The following is a 16,239-nucleotide window of genomic DNA, read 5'->3' as shown; positions in this document are numbered from 1 at the left end:
CAAGAGAACAAATAAGACACACTCCCGGGTCCAATGTCATTGCCAGGCACGTGCCAGGGTAGACAAGTTCTCACTTTTTCACAAAAGTCAACCGAACACCTGAGAAAGTCATTTAGTGTCACATGTAAAAAAAAAATCGCTGCCAGCCCATCCACGTTGGACAAATGGACCTGAGGATCCGATCCGGTCTCCAGGACCCTACTTTTTGCTTTGATACCCTTTGCCTGAAACGCGCCACAAAATCTACCAGTTTTCATTTTTCACGTCCGATACACATAAGCGGAGGCACGCGAGCCACTGGAAGATGACGACGGAGATGTCGAAGACGGCGTCCCGTTATCACTCCCCATGACAGAATTCCAGAAATTGCTGTCCGAGTCGTCCGGGTTGTGGAACATGGTGGTGAGCCCGGCGTCGATGTCAGTCTGAGCGAGCAGCTCCAGATCGAGGGGCGGTGCTCCCCATATATCATTGGGTTTGGACAGGCCGGGTTGCATGTAATAGGCAGTCGTCACGACATTCGACGTCGTGTCGGTGTTTTGAAGATAGAAGAAATTGGGTGAATTGGTTGTCGTTGTCCCTTGGGGGGAAGATGCCGCTGTAGAGTGTTCGTCGGTGTCGAACGAGACGCCCCAGCGACTCAGAACTTCTCGCAGCCCATGTCTTGCATTGTTGGCCATTTCCCATGCGTGGGCCATGTCGGCCAGAGCTGTATCGATCGCAGAGAGGCAAGTGTCCTGAATACTCAGTTGTGTATGGCGGCCTTTGCGAGAACATGCAGCCATGGCCAGACTCGCCTCGCTCGCGGTCACCGCACCGTGGACGAAGCTGAGTGGCGCATTCTTCAAGGTGTGCTGTGCATTGAAGCGGCGGAATATTCCCACGATCGTCTCGACGGAGCCATTGCAAGCTTCAAAGGCATCGAATACCAACTTGGAATATTCCGATGAAGTCCCATGCACGTCAGCGGAGATGAGGGACCGGTTCAGGCTGATGCGCGCAGTGTGATAGATCATGCTGGAGCCACTTGTCAGTGAGATCCTCAACATAATATATAAGAAGTATGGTCGTACTGAAGATTTGCAAGGCTCGGTTCTACCTCTTCGAGATTCGAGCTCCATCGGCTCCACCGCATATCACCCGGCAGAGAATCATACCAACTCCAGAGTCTGGCATTCAGCTTGTTGTACAGCGCTTGAAGGCAGTACTCGGAGAGGAGGTGGAGTTTCCTCTTGCAGTGTACTTGCAACTGGATATCTTTGATGATGTTGCCCAGTTCCGCTTGCTTGGTCAACAACAGCGTCGAGACACGAGACTGGTCTCGATCGTCGTCGAAGCTGTTTTTGCGGTGCTGATCTACCGTTTGCTGCAAGTGGGACACCGAGGCCGCCTCGTCTAGGGAGTTTGCTTGGTCCCAGCTGGAATTGGTATTCAGAGGATCGAGAGTCGGTACCTCAGACACGAAAGAGTGGTCTTCATTCATGGGGGCCCGCCCGAAAAAGAGGCTGAAGAATCTGCGACTTGAGTTAGTGCAATCTACCTTTATCGTCAAGATTGAGGTGGGAACTTATCGGAAATAGTGAAGGTTAGAGACATGCGCCGCCGCAACTCCAAGTTGACAAGCAGCGCACTCTGAGCATGTTCTTCGGGCAACAGCGGTGAGCTGCTCTCGTGGACACCAAGATCTTGGGTCATCCTCAGGGCCATGCCTGAAGACTTTGTTAGTCGAAACTGCCTTGTCTATCAATGTGATGTGATGTGCGCACCTGAATACATCCAGGCCTTGGACACCTTTCCCTTCCCAGCGGCAAAGACGGAACACAGCAACAGGGTCTGCGACGTTGCAATATGAGGGCACCAGAAGCTATTGTTCGTGGCAGCATCCTCGGCCGAGGCGGCGAAGGGATCGGCCAACTCTCGAACATTGTGATCGTCGGACATCAGGGCACCCAAAGCACATACGACGTGCAGGAGCGCCGACAGTCTAGGTATGGGGGTCCTCGGGTGATGTCTACAGTCCTGGAGAAGTGCATCGCGGTCCACAAGCGTGCAGAAAGGGTGCTGCCATCTAAAGAATAAGGTGATACATTCCTGGATGACAACCTTGGGGATACTGGCGATGTTGTCCACGAGGGGTGCTTTGGCGGGCAACACAGGCTTCGATTTGTGGCATGAGAAAAGGCCAGTCCCATATGCACTCCCGGGAGCGTGGAAGACGGTGACCCCTGTTTCAGAACATCAGTCGACATCGATGGTCGAAGGGTGAGGAAGAGGAGACGGGGGAGGCAAGAGTGAACGAACCATCCTCATCTACGCCCCAGAACCCTCGAGGGACATCGTCACGCACAAACGTTGCCGATCCCTGGGGAGGCGAAGTCATGTTGGGCACGGGAGCAGGCAAGTGGTCTAGGAAATCGATGCCATCGATGATGGCGCTTCTCTGGGGCGCGGCCGAGGTTTTGATACTCGACAGCAACAGTTCCAACGCGGCGACCCTCCCTTCTAGCGCACCAACATACTCGTGCGATATTGGGGCTCGTTTCCAGTCGTCGGCACGGAATTCACATTGGACTCCGGCGGCGGTGCAGCTATTACAAGGGGTGGTTCTCGAGCATTTGATCTGGGGGCATCAAGGATTGACATCAGTTCTCTTTCAATTCATTTTCCGACGAGGGCCATTGGGACGACCGGGAATGCAACGCACCTTGCGTGTCTGACACCGTTTGCACCTGCATGATGGTAAGTATTAGCAGCAGTCCGAGTTGAGTTGATTTGGCTGGACGGGGCTAGGACAGGACTGGACACAGACACCCAAGTCTGCCCTGCCCCATCCTGCTCCGCCTGCGTTGTCAACAGTACTTACGAGATCCTCCTCTCGCCATGTCGCCGCATCTTTAAAGAGAGAGAGAGAGAGAGAGAGCGCGCACGCGGGCGCCACGTGGCTTGCAGAGCAGCAACAAACACCGATGTGACTTGGAGTCTAATCTGGTCTGGTCTGATCTGATCGGGGATTGATAAGGCACGCACCACCACAAGGAGGGACAACGCTACCAGCAATGAGTTGTAGCAGTCTAGGAATTTACAAGGAGAAAGTAGAAGAAGTAGGAATTGCAGCGTTGAGAACTGAACTGAATGATGGACGATCACGGTGGTGACGGTGTACGAGGTAAAAAGTGCTGATAAGACTAGCACGCCATTTCGAGCGACGGGGTGCAACCCCGAAAATGAGAAGATGGGGCGGAATTTGGCTCGATATGATTGGTTGGTGGGAACGGTGGAATGCCTCGCACAAAATACCACAGAAACTCAGTTGCGATTCTTAACCTCCATGCCTTTCTCGACGTACGTCCATTTCCGTTTCATGATCTGAGTAATTATCAGGCCAGTTGGAGCGAGTCATGACTACCTACAAGTAGCGGCCTTGTTGTGTCAGGGTGCCAAGAACACCGTTAGGCAACGCACAGCCACTGCCATACCACGTGAGCTGCACGTGAGCGGCTTCTTACACAAGCCACACAGCTACATTTTACGCAGTCAGACCTTCCTCATTGACCATTGACTACTCTTCATCCCTAATGCATGGATCACCTATCAGACTTCATTGACTCTCGACACCGCCTCAATATCTTGCGCTACTATGTTGAACGCCCAATCGTCAATTGTGCCCGGAGGTTGCCTTCTGACCGCGTTGGGCAGCGGCTTTCTTCCGTGCTGGATGCTCCCAAAACGCCCGTTAGCGTGTGACCAAAAGGCCGTCGCATGGTTGCCTCGTAACTGCATTGCCACGTCTGAGTGTCCGAACTCATAAACAGATGGCAGCCTTCCTTCCGCCAAGTTGACTGAACATTTAGTTAGTTGCAGGTCAATTCAGAAAGAAATTGCAACACACTGTTCGCTTTCAATTCCATCCCAGATGGATGAGAGGCCCGAATCGCGCGACAAAGCCAATGAACACATCGAGCAAATTCGGAGAAGTCGAGGATTCGAGAATGCAGGAGAGCAAGATATCTCAATCGCTAATCGGGAGGACCTCGAGGCGTCTATTTCCATGTAATTTTCCGATGCCTACCCTTTGTCCCCGTCCTTCTGGATGTTTGAGGAATAAAGACAAGCAGCTAATTCTATCATTCCCCAGCCTCGCCGAAGGGCTCTACGAAAAGTCAACACACTTCTTGTTGGAATTGATACAAAATGCTGATGACTGTTCTTACACCACACCGACACCCCGCATGTTGATCAACTACTGGAATGGACGTCTCCGCTTGGACTACAACGAGGTGGGATTTACCAGACGCGACGTTGAGGCACTCTGCAGAGTTGGTCGGAGCACAAAGTCCAGCTCCGGAAGCCAAATTGGTGAAAAGGGAATCGGTTTCAAGTCCGTTTTCAAAATCGCCGATGTTGTTTCGATAGTCTCTGGCTGCTACTCCTTCAAGTTCGACAGGACGAAAACAAACCTTGGCATGATCACTCCCGAGTGCGACACTTTTCCGGTCGAGCCACTCCCTGGCTTTACCTCAGTACTATTAGAACTGCGTGACAGCGGTGGCCAGACGGAGTTGGTCGACGAAATGAGATCAATGGACCCGAGATGCCTAATGTTTCTAAGAAATTTGAAGGAAATCCACATTGCTGCCTCGCCTCTGGATGAGCCCAAATGGGAAACCACTCTAGGCCGCAGCGACGATCAAGCTCGGCAAGCTACGACCTTGAGCTACGGTGATAAGTCTATGACTTACTTGGTCCGTCGTCATATTGTCACTCCATTGCCGTATGAGCAGAAACGCCGCGGCCGCGACGAGTCTGCTATCCTGCTGGCATTTCCGTACATCGATGCCCAAGAGACCAAGCTTGAGCCGCAGCAAGTCTATGCATTTCTTCCGATACGCGATTATGGGTTCAAGGTAATTATGTGGCAGCTTCGCCTCCTGTCTTGCGTGCATGCTTACAGGATGACAGTTTCTCATCCACGCCGACTTTCTGCTCATCGCCAATCGTGGAGACATCGACAGCTCGTCCCAATGGAACACCGCACTCCGGGAAGCAATGCTGGCTGCTTTCTTGGGAGATGTTCAGTATCTCCAGGGCACGGCATTTCGCTACACCTGGCCTAGATACCTGCCAGATTATTCGTATAGGTTTGACTTCTTCAGAAACTTCCGCACCAGATTGGCTGAGGAACTTCCTGAAAAGCCCATTCTGGAGTCGGAAGACGGTAAGCTGAGGTCACCCAACACTGTCAGATATGTGCCAAAACAATTTCGAGATGAGAGCAATATCCCTTTGATTTTAAATGACACAACAAAATCGAAATACTTGTCCCACGAGTACTCGGATTCTGACAGCAAGCGGCTGACGGATATTGGAGTCACCACACTATCCGACAAAGAGTTCCTTGACGACCTCGGAGTCTTTCTCCGAGACTACAAAGCTCTCATGCCGGAATCGTGGCATTCCAATATAGCAAGAGCCCTTTTGCCACTGATCTCATCTTTCGAACTGGAAATATCTGAACTTTACCTTATTCCGTTGACCAACGGTCGCCGGGTGGCAGCATCCTCCGGCAACATATTCTTTCCACGGCCCAACCCAGATTATTTTATCCCACTAGGTATTGAGGTGTTTGAGGTGCATCTAGATATTGCAAAGAATCCCGATTGTAAACGACTCTATAAAAACCTCGGGGTCAAGCAGTTTTCCAACCCTGTGGTCCAGAAACTGATCTTGAAGAAGCACTCGAACAACTTACCGGAGCTCAATCCACCTCCATCCGAGTTGCTATCTCAGGCGCGCTTTCTCTTCAGATCAGGGTGGAAGAAACCCATCGACGACGTTCAGTTTTGGGTAGTCAAGACAAATGGCGCACTATGCCGTTCGCATGAGGTATATCTTGATACAGACGAGCAATTCTCTGCATCTCGATATCTGGAAAGAGACACCCAGTTGTTTCCTTTCTTACACAGCTGCTACGATAAAGATGTCGCGTCAGAAGAACTCCCATTGTGGAGAACTTGGTTGCACACACAACTTGGCCTCTGGAAGATCCCCCGTCTTGTCAAGATTTCAGGTAACACTTCCGACCCAGAGCTGTCAGAGGACTTTCGCTATATACTCAAGAGGCGTAGTTCCCAGCAATTTTTGATGCTCCTCAAGGAGAATTGGTTCGTATACTCTCGGTCTATTTTCGAAACTTGGCCCACGGGTCTGCGGTCTCAGTTGGCATCGGTGTCTGTTCACTGTCGTGATGGCAGTCGGCATCCTTTGGAAGCAACGTCTACAGGCTACTTCATACCAGAGGATTGTCGCTCGGAATATTCAGTCCTCCCACCAATACTCGACATTCCCAATCCGAAAGACCCTGGTTGGACTTTTCTAAAAGTGTTTGGTGTTACTGTAAACGGTGATCTTAACACTTATCTTGGTATCTTGGGGCATATTCAAGGTCGTGAGGTCTCGGTTCGCTTCGTTCGCTGGCTATATGACCGAATTCAGGGTCAATGTGAAGATAATCCTGCCCTGGTGTGGTATGTTATCCATTGATCCTTTCAAAACCAGGTAAATACTGACGACAAGCAGTAACGAATTTCTGCAGAAAAATCTCATCTACATACCGAGCTCCTCACCCAGCGACCCTCCAAATTGGGTCACACTGAACAGATGCGTGTGGTCAGGCCCCAAGTGTTTAACGCAGTTCTACAAACTCAGCGAAATTCATCCAGATCACAGAATACTCTTTGTGAAACACCTCAAAGTCAAGGATGCTGGGCTCGAGACTTTGGTATTGGAATCCAAAGCAATTACACCGGCTACACGTCTGTCTCACATCGCTAGCGTTTTCAAAGAGCTTGATAAGATTATGCCGGATCCGATATCGATGGAGGACACAAAGACACTACAAGGCCTTCTCACTCTAAGTATCTTCCCGCTTGATGAAGGAGGTGATTCCAATGAGGGCTTCGACGAGCTTTCCTCCGCTACCACCGGATCTCAATGGTACATCGCCGACCGACCACACCTTCGGCAGTGCTTTCATGGCATCGTGTCTTTGCTCGCTTTCACGGTGGAAGACGTACACGCGATCAAGCGACTGATGGCTATACTGGGGCTAGAACGTAGGTCACTGTCCAAGGTCGCAAAAGAGCGCCACAGAATCGATGGAGGCAAGGCACGGGGCAAAGAGATCGATATGCTGTTTCAAGAAAAAGCCAGATTTTTTGAGCGGTAAGTCCATTTGTTAGACGTCCTAATTTTACCCTAACTATTTTGTTCAACTCTTGTGGATGAGGTATTAACAATCATTTACCATGAAACAGCCTGATGCCTGAACATGTACCAAACAAGCAACAAACTTTGGACCAACTGAAAAAGGTGAAAATTTGGCACGCGGATAAGATCCTCACAGGATGGGACGTTGAGACAACCAACCTTACCTCAGACTTGACCCGTCAAGAAAGCCTGTTCCGCGATGACGGTCTACAAGCGCTGCTCATGCCTCAAAGAGGCACAGATCCGCCGAGGATATATCTGCGAGATGACTACAGTTTATCATGCCCTCCACTAGAGCTAGCAGAGCAACTAGCTGCCTTCTGCGGTATTCCGGAATGCGTGGCACTGATACTCTTTATTTTGGGACAATCGAGCTCTCTCATCATCGAGGCTACTCTCGACCGCCGAGACATTCCAAAGACAAGAGACAAGAAACTCCGGCAAGATGAAGCTGCGCCACCTCCGGCTACACAAAATGGAAGCAATGAAGAGAGAGACGCGATGACCAAAGAGAGCTCTGCAACTGCTGAAGAACCTCAAGCCCCGGGAAGCCCTCGGACGATTCAGGAAACTTGGATTGGGCCCGATGAAGAACAGCAGGAATACGAGGAGCCAGCCTTGAAAAGGATCATTGACGATGAGGCCCAAATTGACATTAACCATTTGACATCCCAGAGTCAGAGTGAAGGTCTTCTGGATTTCAACTCTACCGACAATCAAACTTTCAACAAACAACAAAGGAGACCAGAATCTCCACACAGGGCATCATCAAATAATGAACAGATCATATCTAAAAAAGAAAGCTCGTCGAGTCGGCCTAACTATGTTCCTCTTGATGATGCTCCACGAATAAGAGAATATATCAGGGTTCAAGGAGAGTCTTCGAGGCGGAAACGCATAGCGATGGCTAGCGCTGATTCTCATGGCATTGAAACTTTGGAACGTCCAAGAATTGTTGGCCACCCTAACTATATCCACGTCAAAGACTGTCGGGAACTCCCTCGTGAAAATTTCTCAGATCAAGCACCAGACGGGAAGATACTTCCTGGCCGGGCGCAAATTTCCCGGTCAGGAGAATGCACCCTCTTTCTTGCCCTGGAGCCAGCATACAAGATCGATACTTACACCGAATTTCTTGGAGAGCTTTACGTGAGTCTTTTCTATGGTAGCTACGGAAGCAGCCCTCACTAACAGGACCAGGTATCTCAGCTCTTCGAGAAGTATCTTGGAGGAAGATATGATCCAGATAGTCAATGGACTAGTCCATACCGCCGCGAGGCAGAATATAAATCTCTGCGGGCAGAGACGCAGTCTATAGCTACATTCACATTTTCCGACGGAGCAGCAATGACAGAATTCCTCATACAGTCCGGTTCTGGATGGAGGAGGAATGGAGACTACCCGTGTTACCACATTTTGGTGAAGACTACAAACGGCGGGCAAGAGTCGCTATTTACGATGAGCACAGAGGAGATGGAAATGGTGAGCCTGTACCCAATCTTGATGATCAATCCCCAATTAAACACCCCGACTATCTAGATCCGAAGGTATCGGTTGTCGCCTGGGGGCAAACACCAGTCCCAAGTCATCATCCTTGCGAGGGTTTTCGACATGCAGTCAACCGCTAGCGCGTCATTCTTCATAGATCCATGGCACCTGTACACCGCAGGTGGGCTACAGATACGGCCGCAAGACGACTTCTACATTGCCAACACTCACGTTGCTTCACCTCATCTCTTATTCAAACATTTCGAAATGGAACTCTCCACTCCTTCATTAAGAGACTCTGTTCATTTCCTCACATCCTACATCCGGGATTCAGGCGAGCTGTGGGCTCGAAGAATGCTCCAACACGACGAACGGAAGTACAGATACAAACCTCTTGAGTGTGAATCCCTCATACGCTTGTTGAGGCTTCACCCGGGACGCGGCCGAGAAGAACTGAGAGGAGAATTGATATGTGTTTCCCTCGAGCCCTACAAGCGAAAATACCCCTTTACGGCCTTATCCTATGTCTGGGGGAACGGCCTGAAACCGTATGTTCTCGGCATCGGAGATTACGCTCTACGGATTACTGCTTCATTATACTTCGCACTGAAACGGGTGCGAGAAGAAAAACAGTCGATCCTCATTTGGGCAGATGCTATCTGTATCGATCAGGCCAATGATGTAGAGAAAGGTCACCAAGTGCGCTTGATGTCAAAAATATACAAGTCCGCGCTCCGCGTGTGCGCGTGGCTGGGGAATGAAGGAGATCAGAGCAATTCTGCGATAAATTGGCTCTGCAAAATCAGAAAGGCTTCCGAATCCTCGAAGCAAGCTGCTACGGTAAGGCTACCCTCGGCGGACAACCCGGTATGGGACATTATCAAGAAGTTTTTTGAACGCGATTGGTTTCATCGAGTCTGGATTGTCCAAGAGCTTGTTCTTGCGCCGCATATCATCTTGCTATGCGGTAATCGAACCTTTGAGTGGGATGATCTTTATGTCCCAGCCACTTTATGCTCAAGACAAGCAGAAAAGTCAACCGCCGCTCTGATGACATCGGTTTCTAAGACCATGGCGCCTGTGCTGAGTCTGGGGGGACTGAGACGTGCATATCGCAGCCAGCTTGCCAATTCCACTGCCCAGCGAGAGCTACTCACACTATTCAAAGACTTTGAGCACACTCGATCCTCACGCCGGCGAGACAAGCTCTTTGCCTTTCTCGGGTTGGCGTGCGACGTCGGTGATCCTAGCTTCGATCCAGACTATGCGGCACCGCTTGAAACGGTCGTGTGCAAATATGCGGAGGCCTTTGTCCGACGTGGGAAAGGAATGGAGCTTTTATACCATGCAGGGGCCAGCGGCTTGGAAGACGATGCTCGTTTCCCTTCGTGGGTGCCGAACTGGGTGACAACAACCTATCCGAAGACGATCACCACTTGGACAAGCAAATCCGGAATTTTCAGCGCGTGTTCTCATGAAAAGGATTCGATCAGGATTTCACCACGAAATAGTTCTATATTAACTGCCACCGCTTACGATATCGATCTAATCGCCAAGGTAGGCCAGATCTCGTTTACGGCGGGAGACCGAACGCGATGGTTGAAAGAGGTTTTCAGTTACATCGAGCCTATCAGTACATATCCTACCGAAGACAATCCCAAAGACCTCGTCTGGAAAGTCCTCGTCGGGGATGCCCTGGGTCCTCCATCTGGGAGTTGGAACATGGTCGATTTCCGTGCCTCTTACGAGGCTTTCGCCGAATACCTGCAGATGGACGCCGACCCTGGTGACTGGAACGTCGAGGCAGCCAAGATGCGCGCCGTCGCGAAACTGAAGCAGTTTTTGTTCCGACCCCAGGAATTGAGGAAGTTGATGTGGCCTTTTGTTCTCACCGCAGAGGAATTTGCGCAACGGTTCGTCGATGCCAAGGTGTGTATCACTGAGCACGGCTATGTTGGAATTGTCCCTGGAGCAGCGCGCGTAGGTAGTCGGGTCATCCTGCTCGCCGGCAGCGCAGTTCCCTTTGTTATGGACGAGATCAAGGGAAACAAAAGGAACCCCCCTTGCTACCGGCATCTCGGTGAGTGCTACATTCACGGAATCATGCACGGCGCCACGAATCAGCAATCTGGTTTGTTTCGAAAGCCCCTCCGGGATATCATCCTTTGCTAAGCACCGCGCTGGAACACGGTTGCCTCGTATATGTGGACAGCCAAATCTTGTCATCTGTGCCTCTCCAAACGTCCATTTCCGTTCCAAGATCTGAGCGAATCGCCGTTGAGACTTCCTGATCTTCCAGCACAAGAGACGTATTCAGTGCGACGTACTGAGGAGTCGCCCTCTCCAGAACTCGCCTCCCTTGCAGGGCCGCATACGGGCGGAATGCTGCATGCAGTCTACTATTGGACGCCTCAGGGATTTGGGCAGCAAAGAGACCAGATCCAATCATGCCTCTTCGCAGTAATCGCCGGTGTGAACGACCACGTGCTACGCAGAACGAACCCCTCAGTTTCGTGGGCTGAACATAGAGCCTCATCCGTCCGACATACCATGTGGGAACTCAGATCGACACGCCATCACTTCCCAATATGGAGGCCCTTGCTGCCTTTGGCGTCGCCGGCAATGTCGTGCAGTTCATCGATTTTGCAACAAAGCTCTGCATCACTTCTGCCGAGATCTACCGCAGCGTGAACGGCGCCATATTGACGTCATTATGGTCGCAGAAATCACGGCGCAGCAAAATGTAGAAGACCAGGCGGTCCTAGAAGAGAGAGAGAGAGAGAGAGACTCGAGTGCTCTACGTTGTCATTACGGATGTTGTGATGGAGACTACTAATCACGCGCAGAAGTGGCAGCAGGTGGTAGCAGCTAGGTGGGCACGTATTCCCAGGCAGACTTGCTTCCCCTTGCATAAGAGATATACATGTACTTCTCAACAGACAACAGGTAGGGGTAATTTCAGGGTAGGAGGCTGACAGCACCAAAGGCTGGATGGAGTCCACGCTACATATGAGGTACAAAGGAGCGAGACACTGAGCATCGCCGCCCTAAGCCGGTCGCAGGCTTACCCGAAGGTGATGTGCCGGATTCTGGAGTCACGAGTAAACTTGTAAAGCGGCAGGTATCAAGACTGGCGTATCGAATTGGAACAGACTCCAGACTCCAGATTCCAGAAATCATTCCTCTGAGCATTTCATTGCCATGCCACACCACCACCTCCATGTATATATCTATTTGGTGCCTAGCGACCCTCCCTCTCTCCCTCCTTAACCCCGCTACCCACCCACCTACTTAGGTATCGGGATACGGCTAACTAATGCACAAAGCGTACATCCAGCCTCCTCGAGCCCGTATCGCTCGTCGTGGACAGATACTGCCCGCGCTCAAAGGGACTGAGGGCGCTCCACACCTTGTCTTTCTGCTGGTTCCGCTTGACGTAGTACAGCTTGGCGAGGAAGAAGAGGGCGATGCTCCCGCACGTGATGCCGATGAGGATCTTGTTGCCGCGGTAGTCTGGTAACACACAGATACAGATAGGTAGGCAGGGTCAGTTTCGGGTCTTCCTCGAATGCGAGGACGTGCCAACGCTGGTGCGAAGGGAAAGAAAGGAAGGGACTGGCAGAGGAAAAGAAAAGGGCAAGGACATGCGGAGGTGGTAAAGGAGTACGATGGGGGGGATGCGTACAGTATGGTTTATCCTCGTCGCGGTAGACGTTGACCGCCACGACCGACCCGAACTGGTAGCACATGTTGTACACGGCGGCCGAGACGGCGCGGGTGCCCACGTCGTTGGAGTTGCGGGAGATGAGGGAGACGAGGATCGCGTGCGCTGTTAGGAAGGGGGTGTATTAGCTCTCTCTCTCTCGCTCTATCACTGCAAAGTTTTGGACCTTGGCTTTGGAGGTAAAAAGACAAACAAGGTGACTCGAGACTTACTATACGGCTCGCCATTGACACCCGTGAGCAGCGCGTATCGGACCCACGGGCTCGCACTCTTGGATATCGCCAGGAGGCCGATGAAGAACGGCAACACCCACCACACGCAGAGAGACGAGAAGAGGAGTCTCTCGCGATACTTTTCGCTCATCCAGGTGACGACGAGGATCTTTTTTTCCGTGGCGTACGAGTCAGTAGGGTCTCGACGAGAGTCTAGACAGGATCGAATTGAATCGATTCGAATGATGGATGGATGAATGGATGAATGGATGGATAGACGTATAGACTAGTAAAGTGCAGAGGGGTAAATGAATGAGGGAGAGAGACTCACATTGATAAAGAACAAAGCGTATCCCGGCACGGCGAGCATGTTCGCCTCGAAGACGGTGTATCCCAGATTCCTCAGCGTCAGGGACAAGTAATTGGCCGCGGGCTGGAAGGGGATGAAAGCGATGAATCCGAGCTTTTTACCCACGCACGCAAAGCAAAAAAGTCAGCACAGACTCTCGGAGGCGTTTCTCTCTCTCTCTCTCTCTCTCTCAAGTAAGTCCTTGAGAAGGGGGGGAAAAAAACTCACAATATATAGCGGCCACAGGTCCACGTCAACGACGGCCTTCCAGATGCGCTTGACCGAGACGTGCTGTCGGTTGTGCATGTTGCCCTTGGACGGGTCGTCGCGGAGCAGGCGGTTGACGAGAATCTTCTCTTCGCGTTCGCTGAACCACCCAGTGTGGCCGTGGAGCCAGGTCGCGCGGCCGCGCAGGATGCGGTGTGTCTCGGTGATGCTGGCGGGCATGACGAGGAAGGTCGACAGGCCCACGACGATGCTGAGGAGGCCTTCGATCAGGAAGCTTTGGATAACAAATTAGCACAGCACTGCAGGGGTAACAAAACACTGCATGTCAAAAGAGAATCTGTCTTACAGCCACTGCCACCCGCTCCAATCGTGTATGCCCCTCATCTTGAGCAGGCCAGCAGCCATCAGCGCCCCGATGATCTGCGTCACAGGTATGGCGGTCCAAAAGACCGACAACCGAATGGACAGTTCGCTGCTCTTGTAAAAGTACGTGAGGTAGAGGACCATGTCGGGTATGAACCCGCCTTGGGCCATGCCCAGGAACGCGCGCGTCAGGTAGAAGCCCGTGCGGTCGGTGATGAGGCTCTGGCAGCAGCAGATGGTGCCCCAGACGCAGATGCAGATGGGCGTGAGGACGTCCGGGCCGAGTTTCTTGCTCAGCAGGCCGCCGGGGAGTTCGGCGGCCAGGAAGGAGAAGAGGTAGATGGTCTGGCCGTTGTTGAAGTCGTTGGTGTTCATGTTCAGCTCGTCGAGCTTTTCAGGGCGTAAGCATATCTCAATGCACAGAAAGATCGTAGGCGATGGAATGGATGATAAGGGGCTTACCATGTTGTCCGAGATGGCACGGTTGATGTTTCGCCGCACGAGGTCCAACGACGAGAACATGATCCACACCCACAGCATGATTCGGATATCGATCTGGAGAGGAGAGGGAGACGTTTAGAGATTTACTCAATACACTCCAGCTCATCGACGAGAACATACCTTGCGGATGAGCTTCTTCTCCTCGCTCGAACTCCACTGGATCGCAGGGTCGAACCGGTGACGGCCCTCATACTGGGCTTGTTCGTAGACACCTTTCCAATAGTCCGCCGCGATGGGAACACTAAAGGCGTGCTGCTCAGTCGAACCGGTGTAGGCGTCTTTGACTCTGCGATCGAGCTCGTCAAGCTCCAGGGGTGTCGAAGTGCCGGCCTCGACGGAGGAGGCGTCCTTTTCTCTCGGCGTCATCGAGGCTTCTGTGACAGTCTTCTCTTGCACTGTGATATTCCTCTTGGCGGCTTCGACCATACTTGTCGTCTGCAGCGCACAGATGAACAAAGGCCAGTGAGGTATAGAGACACCTCAGGGGTATCTGTCAGAAAAAAAAAATTCGGTATCAAAAAATGACCGGTCGTCCCCTGTCAGACGGAATGGAGCTTCGAGGGTGGTATATATATTCTCCTTATAGGACCGAAGATTGAGCACGCCATCAAGCGGTGGCATGTACTCCAAAGAAAGGGTGATCATCCTCTGCCAGCAGGGTAGCGTGTGCCACTCCCCTCCCCCCCTCAGAGCCTTGCCGCTCTTGTATCTGTCCTTCCGGGCTAATGAGGCGCGTGTGCGCACTACACTAGGCAGTGGTAGTCTAACATGTGTATTGCATCTGCACCTTTGGCCAGGGGTTTGTTTGCCACACACACACACAACTCCAAAAACGCCTTCGAATTCTTCGATAGAGCGATATCGAGATCGAGAATGAGAAGGAGGACGAGGCTTGCAAGATTCTTTCGTGCTTGGCTGATAGTGACTGACTGACCGAGTGTGAGAGAGATAACGCCATTGCCGAGAAACGGAGTCCAACTCCATCGACGACCAAACGGGATCCACACCGCGATACATACGCCGCAACCTCCATGTCGCTTGGAAATCATAGCCTCGTTACGAACTCGAGGTGTCGCCTGAGAATCCTCTGCCTGGTAGCTGGTAGAGGCAAGCCACTGTGGAAGCTTACAATGATGTGATTGCGAAATCCTAGACGATGGACGACGAAGCCCGACGGACTTGGACTCCGTGTCACAGGGCGGCAGGGTGTTAGCCATGGCGGGACGGACTTGGACTCCATGTGTCAATCCACCCAGAGATCTAGAGTCGGCAGGTCTTGGACTAGGTTCTTTTGAGAGTGCTCTCACGTTTGAGAACCGCGGGCTTGTAGGTCACGCTTTAACAGGTCATGTCTCGTGCAGGACGCAGGACGCGTACATGATACGATTCCGCAAAGCAGGCTGGGTGTGAGAGGTAGTGAAAGGGCGGAGCAAGGCGTGTTCAATACACAGCCATTTCGAGGTGGGAATCTCGACACGAGGACATTCGATTTCCATCTCTGGACCTGACCGTGGCCCTGAGCCACGCTGAGATTTCCCTGCACGTGACTGAGTGTGGTGGTAGTCGGCCTGAGCAACGGATCAATCGCGCCCATATCTGGGCCAGGGACCCTGTTCCCAGCACCCGCCTCGCCGCCTATAGTTGCCAAATTATCGCCTCGGCATAGCCTACACTGCCCAATACTTGGCCCCGATTCTAGTTGACGTCATGGTCACAAAAGTTCCCTTTCTCTAGGTTGGGTTAGTCTGGGTCAAAGCCTGGCCATCCCCATTGCAGTAAGGAATCGCCATAAGGACATCGAGTCAAAGTGCTTCATTGCTCAGGGGCTTCGCGCAAGTTGATATGGGGGACTCTCATTCATTATCCAATCATGCTGGCAGCCACTCACTCTACCACATGAGTTCGAAGAAGGCGCTGCGGATGTTGAATGCTTCGTGGTCAGCCAATTGATTTACTGCTGGTTTCGACTGCTACACGGATCAGCGGTACAAGCAAAAGACTCTCAGCGGTACAAAACCCTCTCGTCGGCCCAAAAATCTCAGCGGCCCAGGCATCTCAGCATCTCAGCATCTCAGCATCTCAGCATCTCAGCATCTCAGCATCTCAGC

At 51.9% G+C, this 16,239-nt stretch overlaps 3 protein-coding genes across 3 annotated transcripts; 1 reads left to right on the top strand and 2 right to left on the bottom strand.

Annotated features, from left to right (window-relative positions):
• Positions 1 to 260: 260 nt before the first annotated feature.
• Z517_09539 (uncharacterized protein) lies at positions 261 to 2,380 on the bottom strand (the record flags this gene model as incomplete). Its single annotated transcript, XM_013425447.1, has 6 exons — positions 261 to 1,017; positions 1,074 to 1,366; positions 1,454 to 1,514; positions 1,568 to 1,709; positions 1,767 to 2,225; positions 2,302 to 2,380. 6 exons carry the CDS (start codon positions 2,378 to 2,380, stop codon positions 261 to 263), a joined length of 1,791 nt encoding a protein of 596 aa, XP_013280901.1.
• A 1,533-nt stretch (positions 2,381 to 3,913) lies between these two features.
• Z517_09538 (uncharacterized protein) lies at positions 3,914 to 10,926 on the top strand (the record flags this gene model as incomplete). Its single annotated transcript, XM_013425446.1, has 7 exons — positions 3,914 to 4,050; positions 4,136 to 4,904; positions 4,960 to 6,524; positions 6,577 to 7,221; positions 7,314 to 8,415; positions 8,467 to 8,748; positions 8,806 to 10,926. The coding sequence occupies 7 exons, from the start codon at positions 3,914 to 3,916 to the stop codon at positions 10,924 to 10,926; spliced, it is 6,621 nt and encodes a 2,206-aa protein (XP_013280900.1).
• A 1,141-nt stretch (positions 10,927 to 12,067) lies between these two features.
• Z517_09537 (uncharacterized protein) lies at positions 12,068 to 14,557 on the bottom strand (the record flags this gene model as incomplete). Its single annotated transcript, XM_013425445.1, has 8 exons — positions 12,068 to 12,267; positions 12,440 to 12,583; positions 12,691 to 12,859; positions 13,022 to 13,153; positions 13,268 to 13,541; positions 13,614 to 14,020; positions 14,093 to 14,185; positions 14,252 to 14,557. 8 exons carry the CDS (start codon positions 14,555 to 14,557, stop codon positions 12,068 to 12,070), a joined length of 1,725 nt encoding a protein of 574 aa, XP_013280899.1.
• Between the last annotated feature and the right edge of the window lie 1,682 nt (positions 14,558 to 16,239).

Source organism: Fonsecaea pedrosoi (genome assembly GCF_000835455.1).
Source record: "Fonsecaea pedrosoi CBS 271.37 unplaced genomic scaffold supercont1.6, whole genome shotgun sequence".
Lineage (NCBI taxonomy): Eukaryota > Fungi > Ascomycota > Eurotiomycetes > Chaetothyriales > Herpotrichiellaceae > Fonsecaea > Fonsecaea pedrosoi.
This window is presented reverse-complemented; position numbering and strand designations above follow the sequence as displayed.